Source organism: Argopecten irradians, chromosome 6 (assembly GCF_041381155.1).
Source record: "Argopecten irradians isolate NY chromosome 6, Ai_NY, whole genome shotgun sequence".
Lineage (NCBI taxonomy): Eukaryota > Metazoa > Mollusca > Bivalvia > Pectinida > Pectinidae > Argopecten > Argopecten irradians.
In genome coordinates this window covers 11,726,121-11,747,777 of record NC_091139.1, presented here as the reverse complement: position 1 = coordinate 11,747,777, position 21,657 = coordinate 11,726,121, and the positions used below count along the sequence as shown (strand labels likewise).

The 21,657-nt window shown below is 33.7% G+C and overlaps 1 protein-coding gene and 1 pseudogene across 1 annotated transcript; one reads left to right on the top strand and one right to left on the bottom strand.

Moving 5' to 3' along the window:
- Nucleotides 1–473: 473 nt before the first annotated feature.
- On the bottom strand, nt 474–16,556 carry LOC138324995 (ethanolaminephosphotransferase 1-like). The gene is made up of 9 exons (XM_069270309.1): nt 16,481–16,556; nt 12,075–12,143; nt 11,628–11,811; nt 10,985–11,247; nt 8,077–8,188; nt 7,220–7,268; nt 6,587–6,767; nt 5,821–6,003; nt 474–5,344 (listed from the first exon to the last, which is right to left on the bottom strand). The coding sequence occupies exons 1-9, from the start codon at nt 16,535–16,537 to the stop codon at nt 5,285–5,287; spliced, it is 1,158 nt and encodes a 385-aa protein (XP_069126410.1). The 5' UTR covers nt 16,538–16,556; the 3' UTR covers nt 474–5,284.
- A 194-nt stretch (nt 16,557–16,750) lies between these two features.
- Nucleotides 16,751–21,146, top strand: LOC138326214 (uncharacterized; annotated as a pseudogene).
- Nucleotides 21,147–21,657: the final 511 nt, after the last annotated feature.

The window sequence follows — 21,657 nt, the reverse complement described above, 5'->3', positions numbered from 1 at the left end:
GTAAACTGTAAAATGTGTCCAGGTCACAATGACTGTGTTCATTGCATTATATTTACATCTCTTCTTTAGCTTTCTAAAGTCTAAATGCGATACAAATTGGCATGAACGCAGTTTAGTTATCCTAGCAACCACTGCTACTGTCAGTAGTAACCAGTCTGGTAGCCGTCTGAAACCAAAACAGGGATGTAATTATAAGGATTGAACTTCACGTTGACCATGAATACGCCATCATCCAGCGCCTTAAAATATATGTTTGTTGCCAACTGCATTCATACTACCGCATTTGCAGTAAAAATGAAGACGAAACCTTAATTCAACCAATTTAAATGTGATGGACTGAATAACATTCATCTTGAATTTGACTGTCCTGGATTCTGAATACAGAACTAAATCATGAATTCATTTGACAAGCAAACAGCCTTAAGCATACCAGAAATGCATACTATGGGCAATAAATCAATAGAATCAGAAAATAAGCGACAGGAATGTTTATTTAAGTTTGTCAAAATAAAACATACAGAACATTGTCCTATGTATATAGGGAAGAAATTGTAGTAAGCGATGTTGGAAAAGTAAAATTCACATAAATGATTTGGTTATGATCATATTCAAAATATTTCACATGATTATTCACAGCATGCATACAATAAATAATGGGGTAGGTTAACATGTACATTTAATAAATTTTTATGACAAATTTACACACACACAATGACATGTGTACATTCATTAACTTAACTCTCATGCACAAAGGCATTATATATTCATACAATGACATTACACATGTGCATGAACATTACACACATGCATAATGACATTACACATGTGCATATGAAAATTACACACATTCACAATGACATTACACATACATGTATATATAATGACATTTCACATATACACAGTAACATAACATGCATGCATGATGACATGACACAAGTGCACACTTACAATACACATATGCACAATATCATAACATATACTGAACATGTTAACACATTTGAGTTTAATGGCAAAACACTTGTCTACACTGACATTACACATCTGAGTTTTTATAAATGTGTACACAGTTGGTTACATTAGGAACACTTAAATGCTAGTGATGACATCTAGACATGTAGATCACAGTTCAACAAAACAACACAAAAATATCGTGAACATAAAAATAAATAATTTTGTGGTCATAAATACCATTTTGTAGTTATATATATATGAATACATTATAAAACGGGTTTTGGCCATACTGTATCTATTTCTCTTTCCTCTGTCAACATTCAGATTTATACACTCTACATCAATCTCACTTGAATTATTCTACTGCCATGGCTATTCCATTACCCTTGACAAAATATAAATCACAATAAAATAATATTAAAGAAGATTTAAAAATATCATACATTCTCAATACCGGTAAGCTAAATGGTAGCAATTGTTATGTTGGTAGAGAAATATCTAGGGAACAAAACAACAATTTACTTTAAGTTTTATAAGATCATTGCAGAATTTTGTATCATTTTCTTAAAAAATAAATAGCAAAGGAAGCTTTTGCCACAATATCGTTACATTTGTATCTGAAACATAACATAATACAAATACATCACAACAGTGACTATAAAAGTCTGTATTAAGCTAAATACTGTACATGTACTTAAATTAGCACGCTCAAATTTTAGCATGTGCTTTGCTAAATTTAGCTAGGTACTAGAATTAGCGCAATGACGTGAGTGCTAAAGGCACTAAAATAAGAATACTGCTAAGATAAGTACACGTACATTCCATCGACATAATATCAATAGTCTGATTAATGTATGACAGGTATTGATCTCTTATATACCCACAAATCAACAAACTTTCTGGTACATACTGCTACATGCGACTTTTTGTGACACTCTAGGACTTGTCTATTCTTTCTCCCATACTTCACAGGGATATCCCATGGTTCCTAGGGAAAAGATATCTCTATCTTACACAGGGGGGTGTAAGACTGCTCACACGCGCTAGACAATAACATGACATCATCAACACATGTTGCGTAACTGCGGCGGGTATTGTAGACGACGTCATCAATTTTGACGCATAACGACGTTCCTGCGATAATGACGCGATGAAAAAGCTGGAAACCAAATGGAATTTCATCATTTTGCTACTAAGTATGGGAGAAAAAGAATCAAACATGGGTCTGTGAAGTGGCCAGGGATATCTCAACTCTAATGAAAGATTTTGGCCGTCAACCCTCGGCAAGCCTTGGGTTGACCGGCCAAAATCTTTCACTCGGGTTAAGATATCCCAGTCAACTTCACAGACCCATGTAAGATTCTATAAGTCTTTGAATGTTACAGAGTAATCTACCTTGTGGGAAGGTATCGATTGTGACGTCATTATTTTGTGAGTAAAAAATATGACGCCGTGTCCTCACAAACACATGTCATGTCACAATCAATACCTAACTGCAAAGGTAGATAATTCTTTAATACTCAAGGACAGAATTATTAAGGACACAAGTCAGAACGATAAATATTTCCACACATGCGACCTACATCTTTGGACTTAGGCTTTTATCATACGTTCATTATTTTTCCATCAAATAATGACAATTTTTTTTTTCTTCAAAATAATTCTAGTCTTTTCCCTAAAGCACCTGATCATAAAATTACCCATGATAACCAATACATGATATACAATCTAAAATCTAACTACATGCAAATTACAACAATTACGTATTAAAGCATCCATCAACACTTTATTTGATGTTTGGGACCCAGACAAAAATTGGATCAATAGGATGCTGTATAACTCAAAATGCTTTAAATATCTTGTTTATAATAAGTCTCAAATGGTTAAAGACCATAAATGTTTGATAAACCTTTCTAATGTAGTTAAACTTGGTTCAGAGATGGCATATTCAAAGACCTTGACTACAGGTAACAGGTAGTTTCACTTACGAATCATCACAATCCTATACATGTATTATAGTTCTGGTAGTTTTAACACTACCATTTTTATGCTTTAAAAGCCTTAGAAGAAATATCACATATCGGTAAATATAATAGGAGTACAGATTGAAACTTTCCTGAGCTTTACACAAACTTTGTAATTTAAAATGTTAATACTGTTACAACAGGGACTAGTGAAGTACAAAAGAATTTGAGCTAGAAAAGGGTTCGCCTACAGCTATAAGAAGATTAGTCAGACGCAATCTTCGGCAAGCAAAGACAGAATAAGTGAGACTGCATCGCAATAAATTGCAGTAAGGGAGACAACTATAAACAGAGATGAATAATCAATTGACTTGAATGAATAATTTATAAATATAATCTGCAATACATAACTATTTCTTTAATTTATAGAAAATTGATGGAAGGTTTAATTGATCATACATTGCATGATCAAATCATACATGAATATTGCATTACTTTTGTAAACAGGCAGTGCTAGTATTTTGCCATTCTGATCTATCGGAGTTACTTCCCTTCATTTCACATCAATACTGACGAACAACTGTGACATCTCGGAGTAATTTCCGTCAATCTTTGGAAATTATATACATGTATTTCCAAATTACTGCAAATTTCTCCGAGGTGATCTGAATGTACTGATGGAATGAAACAAAGGGAAGTAAGTCAGAAAGACAAGAATGGCTTGTTGCAAAAATATAAGAAATATGAAAGTGAAAGCATATACATCTTCATTAATTATGTTAATGTTCAGTGAAACACAGCCATAATGAACCTCTGGAGACCAACAAAATTACTTTTTTAGAAAGATGGTTTCCTATGCACATACAAACATCTTTACATAGTAACTCTGATTGGGAAAGAAAATGTTATTGATTTATTAAGTTGTATTAAAGCGAACCATTGCCCAGCAAAACTGAGAAAAAATAGGAATGAGGAAAATATGAACAATGGAAACAATGGTCAGGAAAAAAATAAGCGTTATAACTAAATGAATAAAATATGCTCACAAAAAGTAAAATACATACACGCATATTGTACAAAATACAAAATAAACAATACCATTTCATTTTGTGACCAAACAATACGATATAAATGTTTACTATTTTCCACAAACAAATAATAAAATCAATGCTGATAAAAGATAAGTATGACATTTTTTGTTTCTAACGAAGATGAGTCTATGTAATGATTTTGAAAATAGTTGTTTTAAGTGAACAATATTTCTTTCAAAATATGCACAAAACAAAACACAGTCATGTGACTTTTTTTTATAATTAAATCAATTCTTTAAGGGGGAAAATAATTTTACTGCTAACACCTGTTATAAAGAATTCCTGCTGAATCTATGCTAAGCGTAATAAAGAATTCCTGCTGAATCTATGCTAAGTGTTATAAAGAATTCCTGCTGAATCTTTGCTAAGTGTTACTGTTTTCTCAAGCACCCAATTTTACTACAGCTCACTAAAACTACAATCAGCAGTTTTGACTCAAGGTCTGAATAAAATTATATTAAAAATGGAAATAAAATTCAAAGATATGGCTTTACTTTATAAAATATACACATTGTGACTATACAAAGTTAATAACATATTAGTATATATATATTTTTTTACTTCATTGGAATATTGACTGTGCACAATTAAGCATACATATCCAATTTTACGTTAAAATATATAAAAAAAAATGTTTACATGATTTATAACTACATACAAGGTTATGAGCAGTATGTGTACCGGTATTTTTCTATTTGAGATCAAAAATAAGAAAGGAAAAAGTGATTAATTTGTGACAATACAGAATACCTGAAACGAGTGTATAATGTGGAATACATAACTGAACAGTGAATTTTGTGAATATTAGAATAAATGTAAATCTATTGTTCACTTAATTTCTCTTCCAATTTGTATTGTTACGATCAGAATAACTCTTTCTGTCAGATATCAATTTAAACAAATTTCTAAAGAGAATGTCGTAGGTAAAAAGATTATGCTTATAACATTTCTTAAAAAAAAAAATAAAGAATTTTCACAATCATAATTACCTGGTAATTATCCTTTGAATGAGTTGATCTTTGGTCATATTTATAAAATTGTTACTGATCATATAAACACAAATTATTATCAGATGCACACCATCAGTTTAAAGGAATAAATTAAAGCTAAATAAATGTGAATATTCTACATTGAACGCAGAATCAAACATCTGTACGTCCTTCTGTACATCTGTACTTTTATTGGTTCTTAATTCTTCTTTTTAATGGAGGAAGCAGAAATGTTAACGTCCTCTTAATCCTTCTTCTTAATAAAGAAATCCGAAATGTTAATAATCTCTCATTTCTTCTTCGTAATGGAGAAAGCAGAAATTTTAAAGTGTTCACACATCTCCTTTACCTGAAATAAAGATAACACTAGCATATAGACTGGGATTTCTGAAATCATCATGCAGGTATTATTGGACAAAAAACTTTACAAAGCATTCAATCACTACAATAATTCTATATCGACATAAGTTTGATAACTGACAAGAAGTATTTATGTGAATGAGTTCAGATTTATTTAAAACAAAAAAGAATATATTGACATTAAATTTGAATAAAAATAAGACTTCGGTGATCAGACATTTCTGACAAAATTCCAAACACATGTTCAGTAAAACTTTAACTCAAAGTTGAAGAAACTATAATAGAGTTATCAAAGTATATACTGTATTGTAGTTGTATTATGTGAATATAAAGTAAAGAGTATGATTGGGGACATCAAAATAACTTAAATCTAACAGCATATTCAAATCATAGTTTGAGTCCACAAAATTCAACTGCAATTTTGTGTTATCCTTAAAGAATTAACCAAACATTTATTCTACCTACCACACAGACACCAAAATGTATATGAGCTACGGTGGTGAAGATGGTGAAGATCCAGAGTACTGTGACCTCAATGTTCCCCGGCTGTGTTAGTATTACCATGGTAACTATCGCAGACAGTGGGTATAACATCCAGTTCAGCAACTCGCACCGCGTATCACTCATCTGACTAATGATGAGTCGACACTGAAATCAACAACAACAACACATAAACAACAACAAAGGTATACTGGGAAGGAAAGTACTATCAGTAACATTTTACTTCTGATCAAAGGTAAGCTTCCAATTCTGTTTTATTTCAATGGAAAGCTTCTATTTTAAATCATGCTTACCGGAATTTCAAAGGTAAGTTTCCAATATTATGTTTTATTTTTAATGAGGCAAAAAAAAAGATGTCTGTTTTGGGTTACCCGAACAACCATAATTTTTACCCCCACCCTGTTTTTTTTCCCCCACTTTTCTATGAAAATAATAATAATTAAAAGTCAGGATTTCGATCTCAGACTCTGGTTCTGGCCACTACTTTAGAGTGAAAGACACTTAAAGAAAAAATCCCAACCTACCAACCTTATGTAACCCTAAACAGACATTCTTTTTTTTTTGGCCTAATAAACTCCCAAATGAATGATGTTTTATTTCAATGGAAGCTTCTAATCATGTCCATTTCAGTGATAAGTTTCCAATTATATTTCATTTTAATGGTAAGCTTCCAACATTATGCTTAATTTTAATCGAGAGAATAAAATCTTGTCCAAGTTACCAAACTTACTGCTATATTTGAAAACAAGGTTCCCGTGAGGAAGTAAAACAATCGAGGCTGCTGCTGTAAAACTCCACAGCTCGAGTAATTGGCCCAGCTGATCATGAGGAAAAAGAGCACAAGAGTTCCAACTAAAGGCCGTGTGGCTTCCCATAATGTTCTGTTCTTTCCTGTTCCGTCTCGGTACGCACTGACAATAGTAAATAGATGTTGACTTTGTGTTACATCTTTCATTTTAACAGCTAGCAGTCATACTGATGAATCATGAAGAGCTTTTTATATGTTATTCATCACCAAAAGATAACCAACATTTTGAGATTAACAATACTTACAATGCATAGGTTTTAATTTTACACAGACAATTAAGATTTCAACTGAAATTTCACCAATATATTAACAAATATTAACCAATATATTACTAACTGAAGAAAAAATAAAAGTTTCGAAATTTTCGCCCAGTTACGGCACATAAAACATTAAGGATGTGTCAAGTTGAAGAGTTAAAAGGAAAGTTGCTATGCTTGTTCATCCTTAAATTATCAAGTTTGTAAATCAGGACTGCACCAAATAAGCAATGCACTAAGACATGGAAACAAGATATAAATTAAAATCTGATCATCCTTATTTGCCAATAATACTTACACATATATATTCCATATTGTTGGTGGGACAGTCAAAAGAAAAGTTCCCACTGAAAAAAAGAATAATACAAACAATAACAGTAAATCCTTGATAATATGAACACTTGTGTTCCAATCCCAAACTTTCTGAATTGTGAATGTTTGGACTGCCAAATTCCATTTATCTAGTCAATAATCAAATCTGTTCCCTGATAATTCTGGATTATCCACTGTACTTTAAAAATGCTCCACCGCTGACAAATGGTATCTCTCTTATTTACAAAAGTAACTTACTTTACACCATAACCATCATTTTGAAAAGTCTGAGCTTCTTATCTTATTTCAATATAAAAGTATCTAAAATAATTAATTGCATCCCGAAAAATATCCATGACACTATGTCCTATATGAAATGAGACAGCAAAAGGTAAACAAATTATTTAAGATGTATTTTTTTTTTATTATTAGACATATATATATCTATACACGATTAAACATAAATTACTGTCCAAATGATAAAGATCTTTATGCTCTGTCGGCGGTGGATCATCTTTAAGTTTTTCACTCTATACTACCGTAGTTGAAGTAAATAAATACTTTGCTTCCATCTATGTTCCAGTACTAGCCAGTAGTAAAAAATATCTTTACATTAATAAATGTGCATTTTTCAATCATTTTTTATTTCAAATAAAGGCAGCAAATTTTACCCCCGGAGTGAAAGTCGCGACTTCTACATATAGATATAACCTAAAATTAGACAATGCTTTGAAGAAAAATAATGAAAAGCCTTGCATTGCAAACTGAGGCATGAAGATTATTTTCTCAATATTTAGAGATAGAAAGAGCAGAGACAGATCATATAGTAATCCCAATACTTACAGTGCATTGCTAATTCAAAGCCCTCGGCACAAACCCTATCAGTAAAGGGAAGTTTGAATCTCCACATCTCGTGTCCACCAAAGTACGCCACCAGGAACAAGAAAGTCATGCACTGAAAAGGATTATAAAGCTTTAATATTAAAAACAATTATTTTATATTTTAGAAAGCTAAATATTAACAAGAGGCCCATGGGCCTTAACGGTCACCTGATATTTTATACAAATTAGTTATATCATTTACTAGCCAACTGATGTCTTTTGAACATAGGAACATAGATCTGATAGGTCTACATACACAGTTTCATTAAGCTTGGTGCATATTAACTAACATATTCATGTTTACAAGGTTCAATAATTATTATTGCAAAGGGCAATAACTCCCTAACAAGGAGCCGCAAAGCTTGGCATTATCCCCCGCGCCCAGTTGTGTATGAAAGCTCAAACATAAAATAAATGAAGCTCATTGTAACTAAGAGTTTAAATCTTGATACAACTAGAGCACTAGAAATAAGTTTCCATGGTAACAGAAAAAGAAATAGAAAGGAAACTTTAAAGTTCCCATTAGCACAACTAGAGCACTAGCCTAACATGTACAGAAAGTTTCGTGTAGCCAAGTTGAATGGTTTTCGATTATAGCCCGGAATAGAAAGGAAACTTTAATAATATGGTATTTTTTAATAAATTTCCATGGTAACAGAAAAAGTATTGAAAATGGAAGGTTCCCATTAGAAAAAGGCACAACTAGAGCACTAGCCTAACATGTACAGAAAGTTTCGTGTAGCCAAGTTGAACGGTTTTCGAGTTATAGCCCGGAATAGAAAGGAAACTTTAATAATATGGTATTTTTGAATAAGTTTCCATGGTAACAGAAAAAGTATCGAAAATGAAAGGTTCCCTTTAGCAAAAGGCACAACTAGAGCACTAGCCTAACATGTACAGAAAGTTTCGTGTAGCCAAGTTGAACGGTTTTCGAGTTATAGCCCGGAATAGAAAGGAAACTTTAATAATATGGTATTTTTTAATAAGTTTCCGTGGTAACAGAAAAAGTATTGAAAATGGAAGGTTCCCATTAGAAAAAGGCACAACTAGAGCACTAGCCTAACATGTACAGAAAGTTTCGTGTAGCCAAGTTGAACGGTTTTCGAGTTATAGCCTGGAATAGAAAGGAAACTTTAATAATATGGTATTTTTGAATAAGTTTCCATGGTAACAGAAAAAGTATCGAAAATGAAAGGTTCCCATTAGCAAAAGGCACAACTAGAGCACTAGCCTAACATGTACAGAAAGTTTCGTGTAGCCAAGTTGAACGGTTTAGGAGTTATAGCCCGGAAACGATACTCGGACGGACGACGGACGCACGCACGGACGGACGGACAGAGCCCAAATCAATATCCCCCGCAAACGCGTTTCGCGGGGGATAATTAAGCTAGAGTCGAATCAAACGATTTTTGAACTCATCCAAGATCTTTCTTATATAAGTATACATACAAAATTTCATTAAGCTTGGTCTATATTCAAACAAGTTATTTTGCTCACAAGGTCCAATGATGATTATTTATGCAAAGGGCAATAACTATATAAACTACCGTCGAATCAAGCTGATTTTAAAACTTGTCCGAGATCTTTCCAATGTTAGTTTACATACAAAGTTTCATTAAGCTTGGTACATATTTATTTAAGTTATCATGTTCACAAGGTCCAATAATTATTTGTGCAAAGGGCAATAACTCTGTAAATTACTATCACATTAAGCTGATTTTTAAAACTCGTTTGAGTTCTTTCCAATGTAAGTCTACATACAAAGTTATATTAAGCTCAGTTCATATTTACTCAAGTTATTGTGTTAACAAGGTCCAATAATAATTATTAGTGTAAAGGGCAATAGGTCACCATGACCTATGGTCAGGTGACCTAAAAACATTATCTGTTACGATTGGATTTTTCTACATTTAATTTTTATTTTTCAATTTAAAGCAGTCTGATATAGAATGAGTCTGACACTTTAAATGTGCATTTTTCACAGGCAATTTCTATCAATTATTAACGACATCAACGTAAACTGCCTTCATTCCAATCAATGAAGCAATCAACAGTAATTGGGGTTAACTATGATATCAATTTTGATGATTTTTTTCTTTCACCTTTTGACAGGTTTTCCTAGGCCCTACATCAATATTTGAACAGCTTTGACTGTAAATGTGTTTCATTTCCACAAAGCCTAAATCTGATGCTTTCAATATAGATAAATACCATAGGAAAGTGTTAATTCTCTTTTTAAAATACTTTTAAAATAATTTTTAAGATATACAAAAAAAAACACATGTATGAGTTGTGGACCATTTGAATGGTTATTTTTAAGGTTTGAACAAATACTTTTTATGTAATCCATTAATTTCCACTAGTATCAAAATTTGGGCAATACTATATGGTTTATTTTGATCCAGAGAAAGCATATTGATCTGCAGTCAGTACCTGGCAACTGCCCCTCACAGGTTTTGAACTTGTAACACAAAGATGGAAGGCAAGTCAATCTAAATAAAATCAGAATTCTGCTTCACTACAATGCTCTAGGATACACTTAAATACAAGATCAAATGACTCTTCATTCGGCGTCACCTCAGCATTTTCCCAGCCATTAACCAATCAATGTGTGTTACCTATGAAATCTTTGGTGTGGTTGATTCTCTCGGAAGTTTGAACCGCCACTACTAGTATCTCAAAAGATATTCCAATTCTAGGCCAGGGGTCATGCTGAGGTGACCCTGAATTAGAAGTTGTTAGATCTGATTTTTATTAGATTGAAGGGCAATTGGTAATATTGTCAGAATAGCTTGATCACTTGCCCTGGACTGTCCCTTTTATAGCAATAGAGCAAGTTAATATCTCCTTCAGATAACAACACACTTACTATCTGACTGAGGTCGTAGCCCCAGGGAAGGAACAAGATGCCGGTGTTATATTTCTCCCAATGGGACAAAATAAAACAGAACATGATGCCGATCATAACAAAGTAGACCCGGTACACATTCACTCCGAACTCTCCTCGGCCGTAGATAGAGTACATGTTTATTGGGAAGAAGAGTGTTGCCCAACTATCCAGTCCATGGTCAAATAGTTCACCGAGTGGAGAGCTGCTACCTGTCCTTCTGGCCTGCTTGCCATCGGTACCATCTAAACCAAAAACATGAACATTTGAGCCTGCCACAGCCGCCATCTTTTTTAAAGTTTTAATTCATTCAACTTTGCTATAAGCAGAATCTCAATATTAACAGTATACTTAAAAAAATATTGAACAAATGTGGTAGTCCTTCATCTTAGTATGGCCCAGGTTGCTCAAAGATCATAGCCTTTCTGACCCCTGTGACCTTGAATGAAGGTCAAGGTCACTAATTTGAACAAACTCGCCAGCATGCTGTAGGCCAAATATAAGTACCCTGGGCCTTTCAGTTAAAAGTTGATAGTTTGAATGAAAAGTTCAAAGGCCCTTCAGGTCAGATGACCTAAAAAATTGAGGTAGGCCGCAATTGTTATTTCTATTGGTTAATACAAACCTAAGGTATGGGACCAAAATACATTGAAGCTACACAGCAGCCACACCCAGTTAGGAACCCCAGGCTGGTCGACACTGGCTGCGTAGAAATTGGGGTCGATTATCGTCAGCACCACAAAGGACACAACAAGGAGAGAGAACCCAGCTAGAGTCAGGACGTTCGGTGCTAGCCATCTTGGGTACACCTACAAACAAACATACTTCAAACTAAAATAGTCATAATTGCTTATGACAGACTGTGGAGCCTATAATTGTTTATAAATAAATACATAGAACATAAATTCATCATGACCAATGCCAATCAAACAATGGTAAACTAAAAATGACATTTTTTTAAAATAGCATTTAATGCCCCAGAAACATGTCATACATCTGAAGGTTGCCAAGAATGGGTTCTTGGGATCAGCCATTTCTGAAAGGTTTTAGGCCTTTAAAAAATCATAATTACCTGCACAAGCTTATCCCAGAAAGGATGGGTGATATACTTGCTGATTGGACTGGTATCAACAGAACTATACTGTAACAAAAAAAGAAAACACTAGGTATTTATATCATATACATATATATGGGATACTGTAAATCAATTTATTTTTGTGTGAGATTAAATTTCGCGTATTTTGCAAGCAATAAGAATTAGATACACTAAAATTAATTACCGTGAAATTGTTCTATAAATGGGTGAAGTCGAACCAAATGATTCTGAATCACAAAATTAAATCACTGTGAAAAGTTGTTATTTATGAAAACATGAAATTAAAGTCACTGTCAAATTAAGATAGTGTACAGTAAGATTACCTTCATCTAGTTGAAGATACTAAATTATACGAACAAATTCGGCAACATATTTTTACTTGTTTACTGTTCAGTATATTAATATACAAGGATCATATTATCTTAATTTGAGTGACATTTTTGTTTCTAACTGTGATTTTTGAAGACTGTCAATCCTGTTATGGTTGTGGTTTTGTCTCAAGAAATGATCTACTTAGACTTATTGTTATAGAATACAGTAGACTATAAGCAAATTACTGTAATATGTTGCTAATTCAAAGATTACTTCAGAGAGACCTTTGAATTATGATGTTTTGTAATACTATTTAGATTAACAGGGATTTATGAGATTCATGCTTTTCCTGCGAGATTCATAAAATTTTGATAACACACTAATATAATACAGGAAGACCATAGCACAACTGGACTTATATGGTGACCAGTGCAGGTAGCTCAATCAGAAGAGCATCTGGCCTGGCTAAAATTCATCAGGAGAAAATGTAGTGGTCAGACCAGCATTCGAGCCAGAGACCTTCAAACACTAGCCAAATGTTCTATCGACTGAGCAACCTGGTCACTGATGATCGACCATGTTCATGCAATTCCTCAATTCCAAATCAGGACTGTTCTCTGATCTGCCTGTTTTACATTATTGTAGCGGATTGGACTGGGTTGATCATCAATGACCATTTACAGTTAGCTCAGCAGTAGAGCATTTCGGCTAGTGTTCAGATGTCCCAGGTTTGAATCCTGGTCTGGTCGCTACATTTTCTCCTCTCCTGTTAGATTATTATTAGAGAGTGCAGCTCGAACGGGCCAAAGGCCCTCTTGTGATACAGATGTCTCAGTAACGTTAATCTATGTAAATCATCCATAAATGTAGAGTTGGAAAACTTTCTTGTAAACAGGAAACAGAAATCACAACAAGATCCAGCACTGCACAAGACAGTGTGCAAAGTCACACTTTAACATGATTACAAACAATATACCTTGAAAAAATCTAAATGAAAACATTATTGAAAGATAATTATAAACTGTCAAATTTAAATTTTACTGAATCTAACAGTTACATTTTGTCCTGAATCTAAACTTAAACCCTGTTGTATGAAACCATGTGCTTCGGAATTTTTCGCCTGGCTACGGAGAATGACATTGACATATATTTTGTAGGCACAGTCGCGTATTTTTGCATAAATTGAAAGTAGGAGTATTCTTTGCTAAATATTGTTTTTCTTGTTAAAAACTTAATGCCAGTAATTCAGCAAGGCAGTGATTCTAATATAAAAATGGGTTCTAGCAGTAAAGTAAGAACAAAACACATAACATCGATAAGAGTTCAATAGTCGGGTCAGGGGAGATAACTCATTCATCATTAGAAATTTGTTATTTACTTACCTGGCATCTTAACTGCATTCATAACAATTATGTATTTCTAGTTGTTAACAGTTAAAAATCCAAAAAACAAAAGAATGGATTAACTGCTGCCCCCTCAGATAGGCTTTGCCTACATCATTAGTATGGTGTGTACAAGTATTGGAGGCCTATACATACTTGCTTGGACACTCCACTACCATTTTTTTAGAAACTGGACCAAAAGTATTAAACAATGACATCTGCAAAGTTCATAAAAGCTTGAAATTCTGCTTTGATGAATACAGTAGATATCGGTGTGCTTGTACAGTACTTAATGCGTCTAACATTCCCTCGAAACGAGCGCGAAATGCAAAACGCAAACGAAATGTTAAACGAAAACGCAAACGAAAAACGCAAACAAAAAATGAATAGCGTAAAACGAAAAACGCGTTTCGCCAAGCGCTAAAGAAAACGAAAACGTAAACGCAAAACGTGAAAAACGCAAACAAAAAACTCCGGTAGCTTAGTGATCCGGATTCTGAAAGCGATGTCTATTTTACGTTCGCAATTTTGATTTAGTACCGATTTATCATTATGAAAAATATATCTTGTCTTAGAAAATATGCAATTGTTATAAATATATTACCAATAAGTATGTGATTACATATATATATCCAAGCATTAATACATTTTTTTAACTTATAAAGCGAGATTTTAAAAATAATTATAAAACATGCATATGTACAAATAGTCTTCAATCAATGCTAGTATCTATAAGTCTGCTCTGAATTTGTCACACATACTAGTACTGTTTTATAGAAATTATCAGTTTCAGAAAAGAAAACACTTCAGAAGAACTTCTTATTTTAGTGTAGGTATTGTGAACATGTAAGTTTGACTACTGCAAGTATAAACCCTAAGTCTAGCGGTTAGGTAGTTATATATTACATGTATATATGACTCCAGAGGAGGTCCCCGTACCCGTTATATAGATATCAATGTGGACACTCACCTGTAGCATTTACCCGACCCATTTGGAGGTCTTATATAAATTTGCTTTATAATTTACGGACAACACATGTACAACACTCTACCCCTCTCCATCACCACTCCCCCTCTCGATTTACCTGCTTTCATTTATACCATTTGTTATTTGACAGCGGCATATTTTGATTTTGTGTCAACTTGTATCACACCTGGTCAAGTGCAGTCACCCATGAACAATGGCTCACTGATAGCCTCAGACGCGCACGGCCCCTCACATGTTTGTTTAGGCTACGATGTATAATACGCGTACGTGACCCCGTGCATGTACATGTACCAAAGCATACCACAAAAACAACAATGTTGTGTTATTCTAGTCATTACAGAAAACCAGCTCTATGGTGTTTTATTCCTCGTGTGTTTTGTTACATCAACATACCAATAAAATACATGATCAATTATATCAATGGCGAATACGTGTAAATACAGAGATACAGTTGAATGTACATGTATCAACTGTCAGTTCGTGTTGGACGATTATGTATATATATATAAGTCAATTATGATTTGATATCTATTGACTTCGGTACGTTCTTAATTTCACATAAAATATGTAAAAAAAAGTATTTGTTTTATGGTTGAGATATTATTAATTGTGTTATTTTATTATTAGAATTGTGTGTATCACTAGAAAATAATGTGATCCAATGCTAACAGTGATGAGTCAGATATAATTTTTTTATAATGTATGCACCAGTGAGTTATATATATATTATGACCAGCAGTACGGCATCCTGTGGCGTGAGTTCACACCTGTCGGTAATCCTTCAGTCCACTTTATCGAGCCCCGCTGGTGTTACAAGTGTATATTGTACCTGTCCCCCTGTAGCACATACACGTGTATAGCTAACGTTAGTACTATACAAGACCTTGCAGAAAGGTATACAAATGATCCTTACTATCAAACAATGTGTGTAGGTTACATGTATCAAATGTAATTAATGTCTAGATACAAAAGGATTTTTTAAAAATTTATTTGTGTATGTTTACTACATTGTCCAGAACACGTAAATTTATCGGCCTACACCGTTGTTTGACTCCATTTTTAGTTTAGCCAACACATGCGCAGTCAACCATTCCTAATCAAATATCAATGAATAACATCCGGTAAACGAATTGGAACGCAAACGCAAACGAACGAAAGCCAAAACGAATCAAAACGCAAACGAATGCAAACGAAACCGAATCAAAACGCAAACGAACGAAAACGCAAACGAACGAAAACGCGAAACGCAAATGAAAAACGCTCGACGAAACAAAACGCAAACGAAACTAAACGAAAGAAACGCAAACGAATCTAAAACGCGTTTGAGGGAATGTTAGACGCATTAAGTACTGTACTCGTATTTGTAGGCATGTTGCACATTTGATCATACAGTTTTTTTACTAACCAATACCAGTTTACAGTCTCATATCAAATAAAACCCATTTGCATGTTGTGAAGAATTAGAAATAGACATCATGGACAAATCATTAGGTCGTTAACTCGACCTAGGCCTATATCATGCCTATCCCCTGACCCTGAGCGATGTTGATCTGTCAGAAAGCCCAAAGGTTGTTCAGTGTGTAATGTACCCACAACGGGCATACACGCATCCTAAAACAAGAAATGCGTTATATTATTTTTCTCCATGACATGATCTTATTATTTGAACAAAATGATGTGTAATACTTTTCATAATTTACCTTATATCGATCAAAACCAGATAAAACCTCTGGCGACAAGTATCGGTAGGTAGCCATGCTGGACGAATGGAATTGAAATGAAACGCTGATTCTGATTGGATGATAAATTATCGCATGCTTCAAACGACCAATGAACTTACCCGTACTAAATACGATAAAAGCGTCTGCTAAGGTGTGTTCGTTTGGAACTTCTCGGACAACTTTTACATTGCCGGAAGGAACGTTCAAACTGAGTAGTTAAAGTAGTATCACTTTATACTCATCGCGATGTTATGAAACGCGTATCATACGTAAGCTTATACTTATTCGACAGTTTGAATTAATGTACCATGGCACGAAATCATGTTAGACTTGAATCATTAAAATGAGTCAACTATCTACTGCAACGAACAATAGTTGTTGTAGCATTCCAGCAGAAATTATTTTGAATCAGGATAAACCATTTATAGATGAAATAGAGACTGTTGATCAACTTTATTATTCAAGACTGTACACATCATCCGAGGGTAGCGCCGATGCTTTCAGAGAACTTTCGTCAGATTCCAGTGAAGACGAGTGTAATTACGAGTCCGATAAGTCATCAGATGATAATGATGTTGTATTTGTTTCAACAGATCCCACTGAATGTGACACTATTGAATATATAGCACAGGCAAAATTTCGTAATGACACATGTGGCTGTAAAGTGTATGGTGGAGAAGCATGTAGTGTAAAAATATAGACTTAGAATCGGCATTTGAATTTAGAGATACATTGTCACCAATTAACACATGATGAACTAGATATTACTGTTAAGGCTGAGCTATTTGCTCATCGTAAATCTGGCAGTCATACCCAATCTAAGAAACACAAGATAAAGGAACGAGAGCGACCATATCAGGAGTTTTATTATTTCAATGGAATCTGTGTTTGTAGAACTACATTTTGTTTTATTCATGGCATCATCAAGAACAAATTACAGGCAATTAGTAAGTCACTAGATACTGTTGGTTTGATGCCACGAAAACATGGAAATTCTGGAAAAGCTCCGCATAATGCTCTCTCTGTACAAGACAGACAGAATATCAAGACATTCTTGTCAAAATTTGCTAGAGACAATGCATTGCCTATTCCGGGAAGATTACCAAATTACAGGTCTGAAAAAGTGCTTCTTCCCTCGGATACAACTGCCATGGACATTTTTGAAAAGTTTGATTCACTGGCCGGCAAAAATGAATTATAGACGAGTGAGTCTACGCACCTTCCAAAGAGTATGGCATGATCTATGCCCATATATCACAGTCATGAAACCATGTACAGACTTGTGTAACTCTTGCCAAATTTTTTTCATTGAAATTATCTGCTACTGGTTCAATAAATGATGATGAAAAAGAAACAAGTCTTGGAGGAATACTGTACTCATATAAGTCAGGCAAAACAACAGAGAGATATATACAGAAAGCAGTGCACAGAGAGTAAAGAAAAGTTCAAGTTATTGTCAGAAACAGAGAAGACAACAGGTAATTAATAATAATGAAATACAAATCAATATTTACATTTTTTGCTGAGCAATAGATTCTTCAGATAGACATCTTTAAATAAAGCATATCAGAATTATTCAAAGTTTATATAGATTATTATTTTAATAAACAGGTTCCAAGTCTGCTATTACAGCTTTTCAGCCTAGCTTTCAGTAGACTAGAATGTTAAGATAAAACCTTGACCACTCGTGTATACATACCGGGGATATAATATTACATGAAATGCCTTTCAATTTTTTTACATAAAAAACCTTTAAATTTTTATTCATGAATTGGGAAAAAATCTGAATGTTCATAATGAAATCTTATTTGGATTTCAATTAAGTTTAACTACATGTACAATGTATTTGATTTTTTTTTAAGAACAAATGTATTTATCAAATTAATTTATATATAAAAAAAAAAACAAATATACTTGATGTAGTAATGCTCATGTTATGTAGAAATGTATATGGTTGTCTTTATTTCTTTGTAGGCAATTCACCCTGTACATTGATGGTGCTTTCCACTATTCCATGGGATTTCGCCTCAACAAGTTCATTTTCTCCATCATGCTCAGCAAGTTGGTCCAATCTTCTTTAAGACACCAAGGAAATGCAGTGTCTTTGGAATCTGCTTGGAAGGTTCAGGTAATTAACCCCCGAGTTTTACTTTAATAAGCTTAAGATAATCATAAAACCAATTAATTAATTGATCTTTAAAATACATCAGTTTTATTATTTGCAAATTAAATCAAATCAAACATAATCAATTATTGGTAATTTAAATTACATGTATATCATTTACCTTAAACACCTTTTTTTATTGAAAATTTCCTTTAATGATATGAGATTTCAATTAAAAATTGAGTGACAGTGATGATTCCAGTGGTACACATTTGTTGATATTGCCAATGAAACTGGTAGGAATTAACTACAGTATTCCTTTACTTGATCAATACATTGTTAATTATTCAACAGGACAGCAAGTTTTCTATTTGGTGGATGAGGCTGAAAGTTCAGGAGTAGGAAAGGGAGCTAACTCAGTTATCAGCATGGTCCATCACTATTTTCATCATCATGGACATGGAGAAGAGATCGCCAACATCCATTTTGACAACTGCAGTGGACAGAATAAAAACAACATTGTGTTGTGGTATGCCCTTTGGAGGGTGATAGTTGGTAAGTCCCCTTCATAGGTTTGTTAGGCTTGAACTTCAACCACAATTTTGTATATATATATGCTGATCTTAAATAATTTTTCATTTCTCCATATATAGAATTATGACATTTTCCTGTTTTAATAAACCAAATTGTGCAATACAATGATGGAATTTCATATTTCAGACATTTGAGATTTAAAAGTCAATACCACATCATGACCTGATTAATTTTGTAGCATTAGAACTACATGATGATACCTTGAGATTGGGTGGGGAGGTTTAATATATGTATAGATTAGTCACTGACTTTCAGTTTTTACTATTTTAGTCATCAATCAGTCTACAATTTAAATAGTTTGTTTCTCAAAAGATCAAATTAAAATATTCAAATTTGGAACTTATTATAGATTTGCAACAATTAATTATAAATATTTTAATTTTTTTTTATATTGATATTATTATATAAATGAGCCTATATAAAGAGGCCTGGTGGGGCCCCAAATGGGCAAATTTTTTTAATTTTAGCCTGGCCCCTACTTCCTGTTTTCAGGGGTCTCCGATCTGAATGAAAATTGGTCTATAGGGGTTTTAATTGATGCCCATAGGTTGATAAAAGGACATGCAAAAATACGGGCGTATACTCGCACAAGTTTAACAAATTTCTCATCACACTAATTTTAAAGAGCTGGTCCTAGTTTTCAGGGTTTCGGTCACTCCGATCTGAAAAATGAAAATTTTCTATAGGGGTTTTAATTGATGTTTTTTGTAAAGATTTTGGCATTCCGATGGCCGCTGGCCCAATTTCCTTTGGTCTTTAAGGTTTAAGTCTTGATCTCAATGAACATTAGGAACTTTAGGGGAGCAATTGATTTACAGAAGGGGGAGCTTTAGACCCATGAGGACAATATATTTTACAAAGGACCGAGCTAAGTCCCATGGGGATAGTACGGCGGAGGTCCAAAATGGGAGCTTTGCTGAAATTTGGCTTTAAAATCTGACTCCTCCTTATATTAATCCTTGAATGGGTTACAACCATATATGGATGAAGGCTATAACCCAGTTTGTTCTCAAACACATCAATGACATTTTACCGTATTTCAGAAACTTACATTTTTCAACCAGGCATGTCGCTGTTGTATTGTTATATGAAATTATCTCGTTTTTACTACACACAACCAATCACTTATACACTGAGTACTGTCTTCTCTCGTCTGCCAAGATCCATCACGATGACTGTCCTTAAGTAGATCACATGACGCCTCTTGTCTTGAATACCTCGCCTACAAATAGCAAAGCTTATGTATCATTTCTTAGTTGTAACAAAGACGACCATGTACTTCTCTAATCATACTTATCAAAGGGTGGCCTGTTGCTCTCCTATACTTCGGGCAATGACAAGTAATCATCTAGAGATACATATTCATCTCCCCCTCCACCGGATGAAATGAATAACATTCTCGTGCGCTTGTATGCCATGTGTACTATCAGTTTTCCAATCACTTACACTTCCAATCATACATGTTAGAGGTACTTAAGAGTCTACCAACTCAAATCACTTTGATAGATCTTCCACAGCAGTTAATCGCTTTATGCGTAGTTAAACTGAACAAGGTGGCGTAGACAACAATGTGGGCATGAAGCGGTTTTGATCTCTGATAAGATCCATACGTAAATCGACCTATGTTTACATACAATTCAAGCAAAGAAAATCATGGCAGGATTACCTGCAAACTATCCATTTCATGACATGTTTAAATGTATAGTTATGAACTCTTATGGACTAAAATGACTTCCAGATAGAGATAATGAATCCTGCAAGCTCAAATCAATATTTTTTGGTCTCTGAAAAATTCACTTCTAATATACATAAGAGTCATACTAAGGCCCCCTTGATGGAAGCATTATCAGATTGCGAGAGATAACAGAGACCACATTTTTAGTGTATTGTTCTTATACTTTTTTTTTATCTGTCTCCATAGGCTTACGTGTGGACCATTACCTTTAACTCACAACCCTCAAACAGCTGGTGTAACTATGTCTAGCGAGGAATTGGTTCTCATGTTTCTCTTGGTTCCATACATGAATTCAACAACAAAATGGGTACATAAATACAAACGGACTATTGTTATTGTATATAAGTAAAACCAACAAGAGATTATCCCCCTCCATTGTCCATCTATTGACCAATTACTGACAGAAACCTTTTATAGTAATTAACATGTTCTGCTTTAACAATTTTCTTTGCTATTAGAGATAAAAATAGTATTTTACAATATGGAATATTCTGAAGAAAACTTATACTCTCATTCCAGAAGGTGTTGTTACTTTAAAAATTGAATACAACTCTTTTAAATTGTGAATAGTAAGTTTACAAGTTTTTTCTAGGATCAGAAACTTTTATCATTACACGTGGAGTTTTTACAATCTTAACCTACAACAAAGTTATAAATCTCCACCTTCATTGGTACTATTCTTCCATTTTAAATGTTGACGACTATCAAACGATATAACTGTTG